This window comes from Jaculus jaculus, chromosome 5, assembly GCF_020740685.1.
Source record: "Jaculus jaculus isolate mJacJac1 chromosome 5, mJacJac1.mat.Y.cur, whole genome shotgun sequence".
NCBI classification, from domain to species: Eukaryota; Metazoa; Chordata; class Mammalia; order Rodentia; family Dipodidae; genus Jaculus; species Jaculus jaculus.
Genome location: NC_059106.1, coordinates 106,694,360 through 106,716,350, shown reverse-complemented (window position 1 = coordinate 106,716,350; position 21,991 = coordinate 106,694,360). Strand labels below are relative to the sequence as shown.

Here is a 21,991-nt window from a genome sequence, read left to right as displayed (position 1 = left end):
CTGAGTGAATTCCAGGTTAGCCTGGGCTAGGGTGAACCTTCCCTCAAAACAAATATATCAGTGGCATTATTTACATTTATGCTGCTGGGCAGCCATCACGTTTCAGAACTTTTCAACTTTCCCAACATACTATTTTTTTTCAAGGTAGGGTCTCACTCTAGCTCAGGCTGACCTGGAATTCACTATGTAGTCTCAGGGTGGCTTCAAATTCATGATGCACACCTTTAATCCCAGCACTCGGGAGGCAGAGGTAGGAGGATCGCCATGAGTTTGAAGCCACTACGCCTGGCTCCCAACACATTAAAAAGATTTTTTAAAATTTTTATTTGGGAGAGGCACATGAGAATGGGTGCAGCAGGGTCTCCAGCCACTGAACTCCAGACACATGCACTATCTTGTGCACCTGGCTTACGTGGGTCCTAGGGAGTTGAATCTAGGTCCTTTGGCTTTGAAGACAAGTGCCTTAACTGCTAAGCCATCTCTCCAGCCCTCCCAACATATTTTGAACCCTTTAAACACAACTCCCATTTTTCTTCCTTCAATTCTTTGACTATTCTAGGTACTTCACATTAATGGATCATAGCATCTTTTTGTGTCTGACTTACTTGAATTGGCGTATCTTCAAGGTTCATGCTGCAAGGGTCAGAATTTCCATTTTAAGGCTGAATGATCCTTCCCCCCAATATCTGTCAGTGGACAGCTGGTTGGCTCTAACTTAAGGCCCTTGTCAATAATATCATGAACACTTAATACTGGCATAAACATCTTTTTAAACATAGGACTCTGTGTTGGATATATACCAACTGCTGGGTACCTGGCATTTCCATGTTTAAATATGAGCACCGAGCATACTGTTTTTATGGTTCAGATGTGAAATGCCCCCACGGTCATGTTGAAGGCTTGATCTTCAGCTGGTAGTACTACTTTTGGGGGTGATGTAAAGTAGGAGGTGAGGCCTAGTTGGAAGTAGGTATAGTCATTCACTAGAAAGACATACCTTGTCCTCAGTCCCTATTCCTTTTTGCTTCCCAGCTGCTGAGATTCATGTGGCTCTACCAATTCCCTCTACCCTACTGTTCTCACCATCTGGAAACTGTGGAGCCATTTAACAATGGATTGAAATCATGAAGCAAAAACATCTTTCCTCTTGTTCAGTTAGTTGTCACAGTGATAAAATTGTTATCCAGGACTAGACAATTTCTATACCACAGATCATTTTCTCCAGCCTTCATGTTTCTTTTATGCTACTGATCGTGCCTTTGAAGAGTCCCTGTTTTTATTTTTATTTATTTCCAAAGTAGGGTTTTGCTCTAGCCCAGGCTGACCTGGAATTCACTATGTAGTGTCAGGGTGACTTTGAATTTACGGCCCTACCTCTGCCTTACAAGTGCTGGGATTAAAGGCATGCACCACTACACCGGATTTTTTTTACTTTTGGATTTTCAAGATAGGTTCTCGCTTTAGCCCAGGCTAACCTGGAATTCACTATGTAGTCTCAGGCTGGCCTTGAACTCAGTGACCCTACCTCCACTTTCCAAGTGTTGGGATTAAAGGCGTGTGCCACCATGCCCAGCTATTTTGTTATTTAGAAGTATTTAAAATATTTATTTTAAATATTTACTTGCAAGGAGCGAGAGAGAGGAGGGAGGGAGGGAGGGAGGGGGGGAGGATGCAAGCGCGTACACCAGAGCCTCCTGCCACCATAAATTAACTCCATGCGCCATTTTGTCAATCTGGCTTTACATGGGTACTGGGAATTGAACCCAGGCCTGCAGGCTTTGCAATCAAGTACTTTAACCACTGAGCCATCGTCCAGCCCCTGGAGTACCGAACTTTAGCCATGGCCCTGAGAGAGTTGTGCAACCAGACCCAGAGGAAGGATCAAGGTAAGTCATATCAGGTGTCCTATTCCCTTGGAAAATAAAAGGCACAGCCACAGAGTAAAACTGTATGCCTTTATTCAACATGAGTTGTTAAGATAGAACACAATTTGTCCATGTGCAGAAACATTTTTATACATTCAACTCTGAAGGTAATTTCTGTATGACCAATAAAAGGAACAACAGAAAGTGAAGGATAAATAGTATGGAGTTAAAGGCAGAATTTTTATCTGTCAAAGTGCTAAGGCCTAGGTGTACAAGGATTTCAAAGTGAACAAGACTGACAATAAGGTCATTTCTTCTGTTTTGATTTCTGTTGGTGCTGGTGAAAGGTGTGATATGAGTCACTGAAATAACTCCTGGAACAATAGATTGAAACACTTATGGCTAAGAAAAACTTAATTTCTAAAGACTCATGTCTTATTCTCTAGATCTTTTATGAATTCTGGAAATTTCCCAAAATTTCCAGTAACAAAGTTGCTTTTTAAAAAAATATTTTCATTTATATATCTGAGAGGAGAGACAGAGACAGAGAATGAGTATGAGCGTGACATGACCTCCTGTTGCCACAAACTTCAGATGCATGGGCCACTCTATGCATCTGGTTTTACATGGGTCCTGGGGAGATCAAACTTGGACTATCAGGTTTTACAAGCAAACCCTCTCTTCAGCCCCCAAAGTTGCTTTATAATTAGTATTTTATCAGAGAACAAACTATCTCCTCCTTCCTAACCCAAAAACAGGCCCAGGTTGTCCTTAAACTTCTGATGCTATTAACTTTACCTTCCAAATGCCAGAATTACAGGCCTGCACCACCACACCTGGCTCCTAAAAGGGCAGCCTGATATTAAACTGGAAGACTCTGCATATAGGTTTACCAGGGTTACTACTGAAGTCTCCCAACTGCTATTGCTTGGAAACTTGGAACAAGAAAATAATTGACTTTAGGTCAAAGAACAACTTGGTCATTTCTAAACTCTTAAGTATCTAAAAACCCTGGGTTTTAAAACATACAAATGTAAATACCACACATTCCATAAGGACATGGGCCATACAAAAAGTAAGCTCTAAAATATGATACATTGTTTGGGTGGTTGGAATTTATAATAAAATAAAATTGAGTGTTCAGCCACATTTGCCTAATACAGCATTAATAAAATAAAGTTGCAATTCACTGAAGTTACAGGAGCAGAACTGCAACTCTGATTGACACCAAGAGCTGTTACAATCCAACAGAAAACCTTTCCTTAGTCTCCAAATTCCATGCAACATTCATGACAGCTCAGCCTCATGCTAAGTGAACCAGAAATCTTTTAAACAAGAATAAGCTATTGGACCCCAAGTTTACCCAAATCCCTTAAAAAAAAAAAAAGCCTACGTCAGGCTTATCTTTCTTCTTCCCAAGGCATCAAACAGGTTTTGTAGTTTAAGGTGAAAAGTCAAAATCCAAATTTTTGCTCGTTTTTTTTTTTTTTTTTTTTTTTGGTAGTTGAAAGCAAGGAAATGTGAGTCTGAGGTCACTGTTCAGGAGACTCCACTATTGAGCCACAGGTGAAGGCTTAGCTTTTTGGCTTTGCATGGTGACAAGAAAGCAACTGTCATTTGGCCTGCTCCTCTCTCCGTGTATTCTAATGATCTCCACAAAGGTAAATTTCATGAACATGGCTTCTCATTGCCACATTGCCTGATTTTCACTTAGGGGCAATGCCTTTGCTTCTGTCCTTCCTAAGAACCTTGGAGAGATTCCCCCTTTTTAGGTTAAAGTGAAAGGCACATGGAAGTACAGAGTCCTTGTTCCTCAGTCTGTACAGCCTTTGAATATGCACGGATGATTTCTTCTTTTAAAACCTTTCTAGAAGGCTGGAAAGATGGCTCAGCAGTTAAAGGTGCTTGCTTGCAAAGCCTGAAGGCCTGCGTTCAATTTTCCAGTGCCCATGAAAAGCCAGATGGACAAAGCAGCATGTGTCTAGCTTGTTTGCAGTGCCTGGAAGCCCCAGTGCACCCATTCTCATTGTCTATTTACAAACAAAATTAAGACCTTTGTAGCCCCAAAGTAAGAATTTGGACTTGGGTCATTGAAAAATGCTAAAGTTCTTTATAATTCTGTGGCAAAAAAAAAAAAAAAAATCCCTTTAGCTTTTTGGCTTTGCATGGTGATGAGAAAGGAACGGTCATTTGGCCTGCTCCTCTTTCTCTGTATATTTTAATGATCTCAAAAAAGATAAATTTTATGAACATGGCTTCTCATGTCCACATTGCTTGGTTTTCACTTAGGGGCAATGCATAAGGTTTCACCAGTTGTACCCAGTACTTCAAATGCTTCTACTGCATACTGCATTTACACCTTCAACACACAGCACTGATGTGCTCCTTGAAGTAACTAATCCCTGCTGTACAATTACTATTTTAAGAACTTTTTTGCAATTTACATGAGTTTTTGCTTAGCCTCTCACAACCTGCATTTTAGCAGAGCATGGTGAGTATTAGGTGCCCAACAGATATGAGCCAGTGGTTTCTACATAAGTTTATTAACAGGTGAAACGTGTCTCTAAGGACTGTTGAGATAGTGTAAGAAGCAATGAACATGGGAAATAAATATAGTCTATACTGAAGCTAACCTGAGGTCTTGTATTGCTCTTCTCTCTGAACCACTGTATACTTTTAGGATCCTCATGCGATCATGTGAACAGGAATTTTACTTCCAATAAAGCAGATGCGCCTTTGAGTAATATTTAGCCCTCATTCTTATTGTGTATGGAAATTATGAGGACATAGATGTTCTCAGAAATCTAAAATTTCCTTTAGAAATAGAACATTTTCAGCCAAGATCTATATTACTGTCCTCTTGGATAGCTGAAAAACTCCCATGTTTCTGGGTAACTCAGATTTTGGAAACCTCAGAAATTGAAAAAAAAAAAAAATTGGTGTGTGTGAGGGGGATAGTGACCAGACAGAATGGGCTAGCCACTGTGAATGAACTTCAGGCACATGCACCACTTTGTGGCACTGGCTTGTGTGGGTACTGGGGAAATGAACCCAGGTCTTCAAGCTTTACCCACAAGTGCTTTAACTGCTAAGCCATCTCTCCAGCCCCAAACCTCAAAGTTTGAAAAAGTCTTTTAAAAACTATGTATCCTTATTGGAAATTTTCAAAACATGCCATCTCCCTGTCCCCAGTGGTTGGGGAAAACCAGAGCTGAGCAATTTTGTGGAGACTCAGCTAGTGATCTACAATTTAGTCAGCTTCATGGGTCAGTGAGGTGTATGCTCTTGAAAATCTAGCTCACATTATTTTACTTCAGGCCATTAGGAACCTATGTAGTGTCCTTTTCCCCCTGTGGTACTAAGCAAACACTCTTGTCACTGAGCTATATCATCAGTCTTTTAAAAAGAACAGTGTGTTTTTGCTCAACAGGCCATCTATGTAGGTATTGGATATCTTAAAATCATTACTTTACAATCACAAATGGATTTTTCTTGGATTAGACACCAACCTGGCTCAGGGCTTATTCTGTACCTGTCCTTCCCAATACCGAGGTATTCAAAGCTGGTCAGATGCTGAAACAATCTAATTAATTAATCAAGGCAAAGTTAATCCTCTTCACACAGATCTCTTAGTGCTCTCCAGATCAGTCAAGCAGGACATGAATCTGGCTATGAAACTTACTTCTTGAAGAATGGTTAGTAGAAAACAAGGTTTTGTATCTTCCAAGGACTATTCTGTGGTGGCAATGAATGTCTGCTAATCAATCACTGTTAGACGAAGAAATGCCTATTTTCCCCAACATACTTCCTTACCTTTCTTTATTTTAAAAGAAACCACAGGTACACTAAGTATGTTTTCTTCACTTGTCCAGTGAAATTAGGTGGTTAGGGACAGAAAACAAATTAAGGATGAAAGCACAAGACAGGCTATGAAAATTTAATATTTTTACTTGAGTTCTGAAAGAAACACTCTACCCTGATTTATCCCAAAATCCCTCCCTCAGTTTACTCTTTCCCACAATCTGTGGTAACCTTACCTTAATAGTATAAGGCAACTACTGAGAGCCCTTCCCCAATCCACATTCAGATGTGTGTCAGACTTCAAGAGTCACCAAAAAGTACAAGGTTTTAAATTTCATTTTTAATTATCTTTTACTTAATAAAATGAAAAATAAGAATATATGAATACATACAATCTATATACATATATTTATTGCAAATATTTTAAGTTCTTATTAAAATGACTTTTTTTATTTGTGAAAAAATATGACTTATTAAATGGTGTTGACACCAACTTTTCTGTACATACCCTCAATTCCCATGTTAACAATTCCTTTACAAAGGCAGAAGACACAAAAGTTTAGTATTTACCAAACCAGTCTGTATAAACCTTATCACCAGTGGTGGGCCAGGGGGAATAGTTTGTGGAAACTAAGTCAATTTTCTTTTAAAATAAAAAATAAAGGCCCTAACAAACCATTCCCCTTATTGCATTTTTTTTTGGGGGGGGGGAGAAAATTTGAGTGACTTTAGAATAATTTCCTTTGAAATAATATGTGCCTTAACAGTGAAGTCCTACATTAAACATACCATATATGAGAAATTCAGTCTTCCATAGTTACTTTTTACATAGATATTAAAATATATATTACTTAAAATATATTACTGGAAAGTTATTTTTAAAATTGATCTTTAATAGTTGTATCAAATGTAAAGCATTAAAAAAAATAAAGTAACCAAGACTCTATGAAGCTATTGCTCCAACTTTAGGAAATGTCTCACCTACTGTTTTCTTTCAATAGGTATGTAAGTACTGAAACATGTAGGAAAGGTCCCTGCCTGTCACCATGTTTCACAGTCTCTTTGGACTATTCTGTAACTGAGAGGCAAACTACCCTTGGCCAAGTTTTTCACTTAGCACACTGTTGTAATACAATGGGGAAACTTGCCTCTCTTTGCTATGGTGGGATGTCAGAGAGAAAACAGCTCTGACACTGCTCATGAACAGTGAGTTCTAAAATAAATAGTAGTAAAATGACCAGAAGAAACCCATCTCTTTCTAGCAAATCATTTAACCAGAGTTCTTTAAGGATATCTAAGGGGAAGAAAACATCATCAGTGATTTGTATGGTGACTGATGGGTCATTAATATGTGAGGCACTGCACCTTCACTTGAAGGTGATGAGGTTTCCCTTTCTTTGATGGTTTACTTACACCCGAGATGAACTAAATTAGATGTCTGCATCTATGTGCCTTACCTGCCCAGGTAAGCACTCACCTCCCACTCCATGAAAATCTCCATTTGACAGCTCTTATTCTCAAAAAACTAATACAATGCTAGAGGCAGTTTCAACATCTTAAAGGATTCACAGCAAACAACTCCTGATACAATCTGTGACTACTCAACAATCTTTTAAGATTGAGGCAGTGTCCTACCAGACAACCTGGAACACTTACAAATCCCACTGAGCTGCAACATGAGTGAGCACTTTCTGCAGTGACTGAAGCAGAGGTTACTTGAAAACTAGAGAAGATACACAGGGGGCATATGCATCAGGTATGGTATCTAATTTATGACTAGAAATTGCCACTTAATAACCCTCCAAAATAAGTTAGCATTTATTAAAGCATTTCTGAGCAAATATAAAGGTAAAACATCTAAAAAGCTAGGAAAAAAATTACTTAAAGTACCAAACTCTAAAGGGCCAAATTTTTTATATTCACTTATAAAAATGAATTCACTTATGAGATGGTACTTGAAACGAGTTTAAAAAATTGATGAATTGATATTTTATTTGCTTCCAGTCTAAGAGAATGTATTCTCTTATCTAGTCAAGTCCAAGGCAGTATACTTAGCTAGCAGCTTCTGTTGCCATATTCCTGGATATAAGTATTTCTCTGTGTGTTACTTAGAAGAATCTGATAAGCAGCAGTGCTTAGGACCTAGCTACAAGAATATATGGACCAAGAGGAAGAGGCACAATATGCTTTCTTCTCTAAATGTACCTGGAAATCCCTAATGCCTTCCTCTGGTCCATGGAGGAAAGGAACAAAGCAGAAAAAAACACTAGTAATCAACAGTTAGTATGGACTCCATTCTGCACCACTAAACCTCTTCTGGGCACAAAAATGCAACTAAGTAGAGGAACAAAGAGGCCGGGCATGGTACCTTGGAGATTACCCAAGGTACTGCAAATTTGGTGGCAGAAGCTTGGTTTCTAATTCCTACTTATTTGCTGAGAACACACTTCTTATCCCTGGATCCTTGGAGCCTTTCTTATGTGTTAGCTATGTGTGTGGTGGAAGAAATGAAGATGGAAAGACATCATACTGTCTTGGCTGGCACTGAAATACATACAAAAAATCCTGTATTTGTTTTGGGCTACAACAAAAGAGCCAGAGAGGAAAAGTAATAAAGCTGAGTTTCTTGTGTAGTTTAGTACAGGGACTGTGAGAAGGCATTACAAGTGTCAATGCAAGGGGGTGAGGTACCCACTAGGATAGAGCCAGAACAGATCACTGTCTCACAAAATCTGGAATGTGACTTAACAGGCTTACAATGTTTTGCATTTTTAAAACACCCTTTTGAATATTAAATACCAATGTATCTATACTAGGTTGCACTATTATATTTAATTACGCACTTAAAATTAGGACACAAGTCAATATGCAAATAAGATACTGATAATCTCCTGTTCAATACGAAATTCTGATAAACTGTGTTTTTTTCCCCTTTCAATGTTCTTTAACTGTGACCTAAATAGTATTTACTCAAAAACTGCTCAGTCACTAGAGAAGTATTTTATGATCAAAAAAGAATAAAAAGGAAAAAGGGCAAAACTTTGAAGCCCAGTTGTCTTCCAGACATTCCCTTGGTCATTCATCAATGCCCAACAGGTACCCTTGTTGCACAGACAGTAGTAATTCCAAGACAGTAGACATATTTCCTATATTCTAAATGAGCAGACTGCCTTCTGCATGAAGACGCATATATGTTTTTGTGGTAAGATGGCAGAACATTACTTCTTCCTTCTCTTATGCCTGAGATATCAAAACAGGTTGAACAGAAAGAGTCAATGTACCACTAATGAGCTTTCCAACCTATAGTAGGTGTATGACAATAGATAAAGGGTTGGAAGAGAAGATTAACCTTGTATCTAGTGCTAAAATCATTTTTTAAGGTTCTTGGTGTGCTCAGTTAAGCTTTTGCAGTTTTTTGATTCTCTTCATCCTATAAGACAGTAGCTCAAATCTCCCCATCACTATGTGTCCACTCATCTTATGCTGGTATCTCAAATCTGTTTGTGTGCTCCTATAAATGATGCAGTGTGGAAATAGACTAGTGCTGGAAGTATTGCCATATACAGACTACAGTAACATACAGGGGCCCTGAGAGGCAGACCCTTCATGAATGACCTTCACTTTCTCAGGCCAGAGGAGTGGAGTTAGGGAATAGAGGGGTTCTGCTTGACGACAGTACTGATTCAAAGAAGTAAAAAAGCCAAGCCAGAGTTTTTAGGTCAAAAACAGTTTGAGATGTTAACATCTTTTAAAATTTTTCACCTAAAATGAAAATTTAAAAATAAAATTTCACCTAAGGTAAATGAAAGAGTAAACCCTTAATCTAAATCCTGTAAAGGCCAGTTTATGAATAACCTTTTCCTAGCCTCAGAAAAGATCAAAGAGAAACAGCTTACTTTCACCAAGCATACCATTCAACTTTTCTCACTCACAAGAAATGGAACATATTTGGAATTCAAAGTAATACATCATCACCTAAACACTTAGAAAAACAGTGTTAACCAAAATGTGACATATTTACATGATTTTTTAAGTGCAAACTTGTCACCAATTCATAGTTTTATTAGCACATTGGACTTACTACACAAGGTGCTCTTTCTCCAAAATGTAAAAGATTGGTACTCTATTCCTGATTAATGTGTCTCTCTTAAGACAACTGAAACTTTATTTCTGTGACTCTAAAGGGATGTAAGAAAACATCTTGTTAGCCCTTCCCTTCCCTCCTTTACAGCATCTTTTTCTAGTCTCATTACCGAACGACAAGGCAGGAGACACACAGTTTGGAGGGGCCAATGCAATCATCATGGCAGAAAGCTCCACATCCTTTGCACATGATCATGGCTTTCAATCGGCAGTAACATTTCGAAGGTGTATCTTCTATACTGTTCTCTTCAGGAAAGGCCTGAACAGGAATCGTCTGGCTATGGCTGCTGGGATTCATAGCTTGGCTAGCAGGGATGGTAGTGACAGTCACTGAAAAGGACATGACATCACCTACATTGCTAGATACCTGGCTACCTGGTACAGCAGAGTTATGGTCCATGTCTGATGACGTGGAGACATTGATCATGCCTCTGTAGCTTGGCCCTATCTGTGTGGGGCTTCCATACAATTTTGGGGTTTGCAGTGGTGGAAGGAGTAAAGGCTGATGGGTGGGACTGTCTGCAGGTAGAGAAAGAGCAGTGGAATTAAAAAGATCAGGGCTGCTACACAATGTCTTACCTCTCACAACATGAGCCATTTGCTTATGTGCCACCTGAATAAAATCTCTGGCTAGGGTCTTTTCATCAAATGTTTGGCCTCTAGAGAATAAGTAACTCTCTTTGCTTGAGGTGAGCTGCTCATTCACTGGAACCTCAGCCTTGCCATTCTTGTTAGCTAAGCAATCATTGGTAGATGGAGTTTCCCTATTGTGGGATCCTAAACTCTCATCATGCTTGCTGGAACTCTGGGAAGCCTGGGGTTCTTCCTTTACCAAGACAGGTTCCTGTTCATCACCAGTACTCTCTTCATCAGTTTCATCTTCTTTGCTGCTGCTACTGTCTCCTGCTATGTTTTTACAGTCTGTATATCCCATTCTTGATGCTTCAGTGGGACTACTTAAACAAAATCGGTCCTCTGCATTTACAGAATGGGTCCTCCTAAAGCTCTCTGAACCCCGGCCATAAGTGGAAATATTAAGTAAGTAGTGACCTGCCATTGCAGGTTTGGATGTCCTTCTGCTAGCAAAGCCCAGCATGAATCTCTGGCTTGTGGAAATGTCTTCCAACTGGGAACCTGAGTGAGCCAAGTTGAACTGGGAGGGTGGCACAAATGAAAGAACACTCTGTCTCTGAACCCTCTGCATGAGAGAATGAAGGATGTGATCTTGAGTTGCTTTATTTAGTCCATCTTGGTATTGGTCAATGCAAGAGTTCCGAAGGTCCTTAGCTGAAAACAGAGGCATTGGAACTTGGGGAAGCTGCTTACTATGCAAAGTTTTTCCCAACTGCTGGATAGCCAGATGGGACTGCCTGTCATTAACTTCCTCTCGGGAGCTACCTTCTATTAAGCTGGCACCTATGAGTGCTTCTATCTCCTTCTCTTCCTTTGGAGCCAGGGGAACAGTTTTCATTTCAACTTTGGTGAGAGGTTTGGGTAGAATTTGCTCCATAGGAACATCTTTGCCCTGGAGCAGCTGAGTAACTAAAGGATTATTAGCAGGGATACTAGAACTTGGTTTTGAAGTGGGTCCATTCATATTTGCAGGTGTTCCTGGGGTTTTAAGGCTAGAAGCTGCTGGCAAAGGACTTGAGGAGGGAGCTGATCCAGAAGATCCTGCAGTTAGACTGACTTTGGGCACAGGAAGCGTTTCTAAACTGGCTGTTGTCAGTAAGCATGTTAAAGGGGAGGGAGTTGTATCCACTGGAGCAGTAGTTGTTATTTTTGCTGAGGCTGAAGGGTTTGGTGAATTCTTACTAGAATCTGCTTTAGGTTCAACTGTGCCTTCAGCTACAAAGCAAACAGGTGAGGCTCCTGAGGTCAGAGCAGGCCCTGTTGGAGAAGGCGCTTTCTCCTGTCTGCAACTATCAGGTCCTTGTGGGTGGCTAGGAGAGGCCACTGAGGCTGTTGTCCTGGTGGGGTTCAGTTTTTCACTGTTCGATTTCTCTATGTGGGCTGATGATGGGATCTTTGTGCATGTTCCATTGGCAGGTGCTGGAGACCCTGAGGGGGTTTGCTGTAGTTGTGCTCCAGAGACACTAGGAGGCTGTGCCTGACTTGTCTTGGTCTCAGGTTGGGGATGAGTCTCTGAACCACAGGGTAAATGCTCTCTCGTACCTCCCCTGCTTCTAGTTCCTGCCAGTTCCAGTGTGGGGTCCTTTCCAGTTGAACTGACTCTGTCTGAACCTGGACTCCCTCCTCTAGCAGTTTTCCATTCACTGCCTGCTCCTGGACCGTGTCCACCTCCAGGGCCAGGTCCTGGAATGGTCCCTCCAACTGAGGCGGCTGCAGCCGCTGCAGCAGCGGCTGCAGCTGCTGCCCTCTGGGCTTTGACCAACTGGGCTTTTGCTTTGATGTCTGCAAGAGTTCTGGCTCCTGTTCTGTTAGGACTAGTGATGGAGATTGGAAAACGAGCCCTGGGAGAGACCTGTGAAGTAGGAAACAGCATGGGGGAGATTCTGGAGACCGGGATCTGAAAAACATTGGGGGGGGGGGGAGTGAAAACAGAGCTCAATTTTCATTTATAAGACTAATAAAAACATTAACACTTACATTTTAGAGCAAATGAACACTATGGTACTCATGGCACAAATGGGTAGCCTGTGACTGAGCATCCAAGTTTTAAAGTCTAGGATCCTTCCCACTATGTGTACCCATAAGCATGAGGCTCTTCAATCTCTAATACCCAAACCAAACCAAACCAAGCTCTGCTTTTTTCTGTGGTGGTGGGTGGGGGAAGACAGGGTCTTGCTATGTAGGCCCAGGCTGGTCTCAATTTGTGGCTCTCCATACCTTTGGGAATACAGATATGGATCACCATACTTGGGTTTTAAGAATGTTCCTGAGAATACCACCATACCTAGCATTCTATATGATATGAGAGAATCAGCAGTAACCATGCTAAAATCAAACAAGGGGAAAAATACCAAGGACAAGGTAGTTTTAAGTTTTCATACTGCTACTAAAATATTTCAGTTATGTGTAAATTTATTAAATATTAAAAAGATGTTATGCTTTCTTTTGAAGTTTAAAAAGCACTCAATACTGTTTAGAAAACTGGTGACAATGTACTCAGGAGATGAATTAGATTTCTTTCCCATTTATTTATTTTTGAGGTAGGGTCTCACTCTAGCTCAGGCTGACCTGGAATTCACTATGTAGTCTCAGGGTAGACCTGAACTCACAGTGATCCTCCTGCCTCTGCTTCCCGAGGGCTGGAATAAAAGGCCATACCTAGCTAGATTTCTTTTTTTTTGTAAATGTAACATAAAACACATAAAGCACACGTGTGTTTATGACAACTAAGTTGTAACATATGTACTAAAATTCAGATTTTGTTTTCTACTTAAATTGTATCTATGAAGATGTTTATTTTGTTTTTATTTTCAGATAGGGTGTTATTATATAGTCCGACTGGTCTCCAATTCATGACCCTGTTGCTTTTGTCTCCTGCATACTAGAATTATATGTGTCTGTAATCACAACTGGCAAAAATCCTAAAAGCTTTGTTCTGTTGTAAATTACATTAAGATTCGTCTATGAAAGTGGGATATCAGATAGGTCCTAAGGTAAATGAGTAAAACTAAAAAGCAACTCCTTTTTTTTTTTTTTTTTTTTTTGAGGTAGGGCTCACTCTAGGCCAGGCTGATGTGGAACTCACTATGTAGTCTCAGGAGGCCTTGAACTCACAGCAATCATCCTAACTTTGCTTCCCAAGTGCTGGGATTAAAGGCATGCCCCACCATGCCCAGCTAAAAAGCAACTCCTAATGAAACCCTTTGGGAAGATTTAAGGAGGGAGATGAAATCAAAAGGAAGGAGAAATGTAGGATTATATTAATTTGTTTAAATGTGGGTTCAGGAATTTAATACAGAACCAGTCTGGATGATGGAATGTTAGAGAGACTAAATTGAAATAATGATCTTAGTGTTACTTAAAGTAAAACCTAAAATGTAATTCAGCTCTCAGGTCTAGAAATCAGCTGACATTCACTAAAAAAAGTTTTTGGTTGATAATCCCAACAGAGGCTAGAGAAAACTGAGAATCTGAGCCCAGCCCAGGTTATGTGGTGAGACTCTGTACCAAGGATATAAGACTTATTATAAGCATGAGAGGGTTTTGGAGTGGTTTAGATACTTAGGTTCCTTATTGAAATATCAATAATGAGAGAGCTATAGGAAAGCAGTTCTACATGCCTAATTGTTGATAATTTTATTTGTGTAATACCAGCTATAGGTGTATCAAATATACATAACTAATTCTACAGTAATAACACATGTTATATGAAATTTAATACATACAACCAAAAATTTAGTGCTCAGGCCATCCCTTCTTTTCAATTCACCCCAGTTTACCTTGAGAGGTGGTACTCTGCGCACTGGGACCCTGTCCCCGCTGTTAAGAAAGGGCTGTGGGGAGACCTGAAATGGCTGCTGGTGCTGATGATTCTCAGTGATGCGTGGTCTTTTCTCTAGGCTCCCAGGAGCCTCTTCTTGGGTGAGAGATTTCCTCTTGAGGTTTTCTGAGATCTGATCAGCAAGAGTTGCTGGAGGATTTTTCATACTGGTGGGTTGTGAAGCTGCTTCTGCTGTAGGCTTCCTGACTGGTTTTTCTACTTCAGGACTCTTAGGTTTGCTTGGGGATGTAACTAATGCTTCTTGGCCCTCAGATGTGTAACACTTAGAAGAAGTGGCAGTGAATTGATTCTCTTTCTCTGACTCTTGTTCAGCATGGGCAACTGGCTCCAGGAGATCCTCAACCTTTGGGCACTTGATGGAAAGCCTGCTGATAAGCTCATTTGTATTGCAAGCTGAGGCAAGGTGGGTCTCTGGGGACCTCCAGTTTGGCGGCACCTCATCTTGGCTTTCACGCTCTTCTTTTCGGATAGGTGATAACATTTGCACTGCTTCTTCTTTACACTCCAACTGGGGAACTACAGGGCTTAATCTGGCAGGAGCCGCAGCTGAAGGAAGTATGGATTTTGGATGCTCAGCTGGGGTTTTCTTTACTTTGGGATCACTGGGTGAAGCTGTTAGTTTCTTTGAATCTTCAAGGCTCAAGCCAGAACTAAAAAGTGGAAGGAAAATGTCTAGTTGAGAAAATGGCCCATGTTACTAAAAACATTTTAGACATAATATGGCAACTGTGAACCCTCTGAAACACAGTAGGTATTTTTCTATTATTACTCTGGACCCAAAATAGTTAAGACTCAAATTCTGGCTCTGATACCAACTTTCCATGTGGTAGTAATGGACTAATCTTCTGCATTTCTGTATAACCTCACAACGATGCCATGATTAAGTTATTCTATGTTAAGTACTTGCTTGGCACATAATAAAAGTTCAGTAACAGTAGTTATTGTTGTTACTTGTGCTTAAAAAGGAGCCATATTGTCTAGATTTCTAAAAGCATGTATTACAGGCTTATATTAACTGGTTTTGAATAAGTTATATTTTGTATAACTTATTATAAATGTTCTTTTAGCTTATAAGATAAAAAAAAAAAGCCTGTCCTTTTCAAGAAAGGACTCTAATTAAAAAAACTAAAACAGGGCTGGAGAGATGGCTTAGTGGTTAAAGTGATTGTCTGTAAAGCCAAAAGACCCAGGTTTGATTCCCCAGGACCCACATCAGCCAGATGCACAAGGTGGCACATGAGTCTGGAGTTTGTTTGCAGTGGCTGCAGCCATATTCATTCTCTACCTCTCTGCCTCTTTCTCTCTCTCCCTCCCCAAAGAAATAAGTAATTAAAAAAAAAAACACATGGGTGTGCTAGCTTTTGTCTTTAATCCTAGCACTTGGGAAGCTGAGATAGGAGCTCATCATGAGTTCAAAGCCAGCCTGGGTTAGAGAGTGAGCTACAGATCTGCTTGGACTAGAGTGAGACTCTGCCTCCAAATTAAAACAAACAAAAAAAATCATTTGTGTGTATCTGTATGGATATACAAGCACATGTGTTTCCGTGCATGTGGAGGCATTTCTCAAGTGCTGTCTACTTTCCTTTTGTTTTTTGTGGTAGGGTCTCACTCTAGCCCAGGCTGATCTGGAATTTGCTGCTTATCCTAGTACCTCTGCCTCCAAAATGCTGTGATTTAAAGGTATGTGCCACTATACCTGACTCTTTCTATACACCTCTTTTGGGACAGGATCTCTTACTGGCCTAGAACTTACTAAGGAGGCTAAAGATCTTCCTGTTTCTATCTCCCTAGTGCTAGGATTACACACATTTGCCACCACATCCTCCTTTTCTTACACAAGTTCTGAGGAGATCATACTTAGGTCCTCATTCTTGAAAAGCAAGCATGCTACCGACTGAACCTCAGTAGCCACCAACTTTTTTTTTTAATTAAAAAGAAACCACTGTGCCTACAGTAAGTTAAGGGTAAATGTATTAGTAAAATGCAAATTATAAAACAACTTTGAATAAAGTAAAAGGAATCTTAATTTACCTTTGACCATAGTAACTTTCAAAGAATTGTTCCTTCCAAGGCTCCACTTTTTTCTCCTTCTCAATCTCTTGTCGAATTCTCACCTGCATCTCAGGGGTAAACTCACCTGCAATGTATTAAGCAAACAAGTCCCAAAGGATATTGAAGTATTAACACTATTCACATTCACAACTTTTAACTATAAATCATGAAAGACTCATAGAGGAATAGCATATGATGTCAAAATAACTAAAAGTTTTCAAGGTATCTAACTGTAAAGGAAGATGTAAATGCCACTAAGTGAAATAAACCATTTTCATTTAATAGTCTATGCACTGGTATTCAATATAAAGCTTAAGACCACAGTGCTTGTTCTCTGGGTGTGCTCTGAATGACCTCTATCTTGTTCTAAACATCATTTTCCATGCAGATTTATTTTATCTCTAACCTTGAATTTACAATTTATTTTAGTGATGGGTTTTTAGTAAATAATGCCGCTGAGCTTGTTTTTTTTTTTTTTCTTCTAATTTTAAAGTTAGGTTTCTTCAAGGGAAATTATATTTGAGGCTTTTACTACAGAAAGCCTTGACCAGCTTCAAGGAACTTAAGGATCCAATAAAAATGGCTAGAGAGGGGTTGGGAATTTAGCTCAGTGTAAGAGCACTTGCCTAACAAGTGCACCTTTAGCACACACCATAAAAAAAGGGATGGGGAGATGGATCATACCACAAGCTGGAGCTGAAGAGATGGCCCAGTGGTTAAAGCCACTTGCTTGCCAAGTCTGCAGGCCCAGGTTTGATTCACTAGTACACATATAAAGCTAGACACAAAAAGTGGTATTCACTTGCAGGAGCAAGAAGCTAAGTAATCCTAGTACTCTGAAGGTTGAGGTAGAAGTGCCACATGTTTGAGGACATTTTGGTCTACATAGTGAGTTCTAAGGCCAGCCTGAGCTACATAGTGAAGTCCAAAAACCAGCCAACCGGGCTGGGGAGATGGCTTAGCAGTTAAACGCTTGCCTGTGAAGCCTAAGGACCCCAGTTCGATGTTCGATTCCCCAGGACCCATGTTAGCCAGATGCACAAGGGGGCGCACACGTCTGGAGTTCATTTGCAGTGGCTGGTGGCTCTGGCGCGCTCATTCTCACTCTCTCTCTGCTGCCTTCTCTCTGCTGCTCTCAAATAAATAAAAAAATATTGAAAAAAAAAAAACAACAACCAACCAAAACTTGTGGTTCAAATAGGCCACTCCCTTTTATAGTTTGGTATTCAAAACAAACAATCAAACAAAAAAAGGAATAACAGATAGAAATGACAAAATGTGAAATGTAAGAAGACCTCTTGGGGGTAAAAGAAAGGAAAGGACAAGTGATAGAGGAACTTGAGAACCACAGATCTGAACAAAGCAATAGGAAAAGAGGAATCTGGCTGAGTGGAATGTAGAACTTATGATGCTAATTCTGTGTATCATAGAATGAGAAATAAACAGTACTGAACTCTGTTCATATAGGTATATTCAAAAACACCCTATTAGGTACAATAGCTATGTGCTCAAATCATAGGAACAATAATTATCAAGGCATCATTACTGATAACAGCTAGCTACTTGCAAAAAAGTAGGTGTTAAGGAAGTAATTCCTGAACCAATTTCTCTTTAAAGAGAGGTTCTGGTAATTGATATGTTATAAAGTGATTCTGTGACTTCAACAAAGGAAATGGATGATTATCTAGATTTATATGACCTACCGAAATTAAACCCACAAGAGACAAACCATTAAAACAAACCTATAACCAGCCCTGAGAGCAAAGCATTATAAAAAATCCCCCAACTAAAAAATTCAAGGCCCATATGGGAGAGAGAAGTCATCAACAGTGACACACAGTGACATTGCAACCCTTAAGATTGATCAGCCAGGCCAAATGTGCAAACTGGTACAATAGTGGCATCTGTGTTATGGCGGAAAACCAACCACTCTCTAATTGGATCAGAGGCCCACTCCACAGGAGGGAATACATGCCTGGTACTCAAATCTTAGTCAAAATACTATATTGGGGGAGAGGGGTCATGAGCCTTAGAGGAGTAATGTCTACTGTTGTCTGGCTGAATGCATATATTATGTTCACTAAACTGACCTAAAAGCACTTTTCTTAATGTCCATACCCATATATTAATGCTACTCTCAATTTTAGTTACAGAAGCTTCTCTTTTCAGATGATGGTGACCCCTGGGATGACTCAAAAGTCACCATAGTGTTAAGAAGAAGTGACAGTGCAGTGTTCAGCACTAAAACATCTCTATCACACCTTCCAAGGCTCGGGATCCATTGTGAAAGAGGTGGCAGGAAGAATTTAAGAATCAAAGGAAGGGTAGGACTGCTTACAATGCAGTCTTCCAGACACAAAATGGCTTGGATATTTAGAACCTAGCAGTGCTTGGCACTACCTAGCCAAGACCCTCATAATAGAGGACAAGATGATGACATCAAAATAAAGGAGAGACTAGTTGAGAGGGGGAGGGGATATGATAGAAGGTGGATTTGTGAGGGAGAAAACAGGGGAGGGAATTACCATGGTTTATTGTCTATAGTTATGGAAGTTGTCCAAAACAAAATACAAACAAACATAAAAACAACCCCAGGCTCACATGGATACATTGATGAATTCTACCAGACCTTCACAGAAAGACTGACACCAAATCTTCTCAAACTTTTCCATAAAACAGAAAAGGACGGAATACTACTAAAACCCTTCTACGAAGCCAGTATCACTCAGATACCACAACCAAAGACAGAACAAAAAAAGAAAATTAGAGACCAATCTCCCTTAAGAGCATAGATGCAAAAATCCTCAACAAAATACTGGCAAACAGAATACAAGAATACATCAGAAAGATCATTCATCCTGACGAAGTAAGTTTTATCCCAGAGATGCAGGGATGGCTCAATATACGCAGAGCAATAAATGTAATACACTATACAAATGGAGTGAAGAACAAAAATCACATGATCATCTCAGTAAGATACAGAAAAGGCATTTGACAAAATCTAACATCCCTTCATGGTAAAAGTCCTACAGAAACTGGGAATAGAAAGAACATATCTCAACATAATAAAGGCCATTTATGACAAAGCTATGGACAACATAATATTAGATGGAGAAAAACTTGAAGCTTTTCCACTAAAATCAGAAACAAGTCAAGGGTGTCTACCTCCTTTATTTTTACACACACACACACACACACACACACAGAGAGAGAGAGAGAGAGAGAGAGAGAGAGAGAGAGATAGATAGATAGATGGAGAGAGAGAGAGAATTGGAGTGTCACCTAGTGAGCATGTGTGATCTTGTGCTTGCTTCACTTTTGTAAGTCTGGCTAATATGGGATCTGGAGAGTAGAATGTGGTTCCTTAGGCTTTGCGGGCAAGCGCCTTAACTGCTAAGCCAGCTCTTCAGCCCTGCCACCACTTTTATTTAATATAGTGATGGAAAATCTTAGCTATAGCAATAAGGCAAGAGACACAAATAGAATACAAACTGGAAAGGAAGAGATCAAATTATCATTATTTGCAGTTGATATGATTCTATGCATAAGGGACCCTAAAGACTCTACCAGCAAACTGTTAGAACTGATAAATACTTTTAGCGACATAACAGGATACAAAATAAACACAGAGAAATCAGTAGCCTTCCTATACACTAACAACAGTAACAATACTAACAGCTAAAAAGGATGAAACCATGGAATCATTCCCATTTACAATTGCCTCAATAAATAAATAAATACGAACGAACGAAAGAACCTGGGAATAAACCTAACCAAGGAAGTGAAGGATCTCTACAATAAAAACTTTTAAAACACTCAAGACAGAAATTTCAGAAGACACTAGGAAACAGAAAGACATATGCCATGTTCTTGGATTAGAAGAATCAATATTGTGAAAATGGCAATCTTACCAAATGCAATCTGCACATTTAATGCAATCTCCATCAAAGGTCCAATGGCAGCAGGGTATGGTGGTACATGCCTTTAATCCCAGCACCGGGAAGGCAGAGGTAGAAAGATCGCAGTAGTGTTTGAGGCTACCCTGAGGGTACCTAGTAAATTCCAGGACAGCCTGGGCTAGAGTGAGACTGTACCTTGAACACCACTCCCCAATACAGTGTCACTGTACTCTCCAAGACTTAAGATTGGCCAGCCAATTTGGCCTGCCAAATGTGCCAACTGGTGCAATAGTGGCATGTCTTTTATGGGGGAAACCAACCACTCTCTAATTGGACTGGAGGCCAGCTCTACAGGAGGGTATACATGCTTGGTACTGAAAACCTAGTCAAAAGCCTATGGTGGGGGAGGTCATGAGACCTAGGGGAGTAACACCCTACTGTTGTCTGGGTAAATGCATATATTATGCCCATCAAGCTGCTCTGTAAGCACTTTTCTTAATGTTTATACCCATACATTAATGGTACTCTCACTTTTGGTTAGATAAGTATCTCTTTTCAGATGGTGATAAGTGCTTGGGTGACTCAAAAGTCACCACCGTGCTGAGAAGTGACAGAGTAGTATTCAGCACTGAAGCATCTGTATCACACCTTTCCAAGGGTCAGGACCCATTGCAGAAGAGGTGGCAGAAAGAATGTATGAACCAAAGGAATGATAGGACTCCTTACAATACACTCTTCCAGACACAAAATGGCCCAGATATATATGACCTTCCAGTACCTGGCACTACCTACACAAACCTTCATAATAGGAGGAAAAGGAGATGACATAAAAATAAAAGACTAGTTGACAGGGAGGGGATATGAGTGGATTAGTGAGGGGAAAGTGGGGCTGGTTAAGGAAATTGTTTTTTTTTTTTTGTCTGTAATTATGGAAGCTGCCAATAAAAAAGTTAAAAAAATATTTTTCGTATATGTATGTGGGTGGTGCGAGTGTGGACACATATGTGCATGTGGAGGCCAGAAGTCATTATTAAATGTCATCCTCCATTGTTCTCCATTTTATTCTTCTTTTTTTTTTTTTCAAGGTAGGGTCTCACTCTAGCTCAGGCTGACCTGGAATTCACTATGTAGTCTCACGGTGGCCTTGAACTCATGGTGACCCTCCTATCTCCCTCTCCCAAGTGCTGGGATTAAAGGTGTGTGCCACCATGCCCAGCTTCCATTTTATTCTTTGAGAAGGTTTTTTTTTTACTAACTCATCAACTTGGTTCATGGGTGATGGGGATCCAAACTCAGGCCCTCATGTCTGCAAGGCAAATACTTTACTCATAAAGCCACTTACCCAGCCACAATCATTAAGATTTTTTTGTGGTTTGGTTTTCTTGAGGTAGGGTCTCACTCCTTCTAAGTGCTGGGACAAAAGGTGTGTGCCACCATATAAGTACTTTTATATATTCTATTATGGTACTCAGCAAATCTGTTTATATTTTATGTATTTATGGGGGGTGGGGGCAGATAGAGGAAGAGAGAATGGGCACACCAGGGTCTCTAGCCACTGCAAACAAATTCCAGATGCATGTACCACCCTGAGCATCTGGCTTTACATGGGTAATGAAGAATCAAACCTGGGCCCTTTGGCTTTGTAGGCAAGCACCTTAAATGCTAAGCTATCTTTCCAGCCCAGTAAATCTGTTTAAATAAGGGACACAAGGAACTAGTAATCACAGTAATTTTCAGTCATGATCCATAAATGTTCT

At 40.0% G+C, this 21,991-nt stretch overlaps 1 protein-coding gene across 3 annotated transcripts in view; it reads right to left on the bottom strand.

The window, feature by feature from the left end:
• Positions 1-6,108: 6,108 nt before the first annotated feature.
• The window catches only part of Asxl2 (ASXL transcriptional regulator 2), a 204,698-nt gene continuing 188,815 nt past the window's right edge, over positions 6,109-21,991 (bottom strand). For all 3 annotated transcript variants that reach the window (XM_004663740.2, XM_045148908.1, XM_045148909.1), the window contains 3 exons: positions 16,315-16,420; positions 14,222-14,933; positions 6,109-12,339 (listed from right to left, as the gene is read on the bottom strand). In XM_004663740.2, coding sequence (XP_004663797.1) covers positions 9,916-12,339; positions 14,222-14,933; positions 16,315-16,420 — 3,242 coding nt within the window. In that variant the 3' untranslated portion in view covers positions 6,109-9,915. The remainder of the gene's footprint in view (positions 12,340-14,221; positions 14,934-16,314; positions 16,421-21,991) is intronic.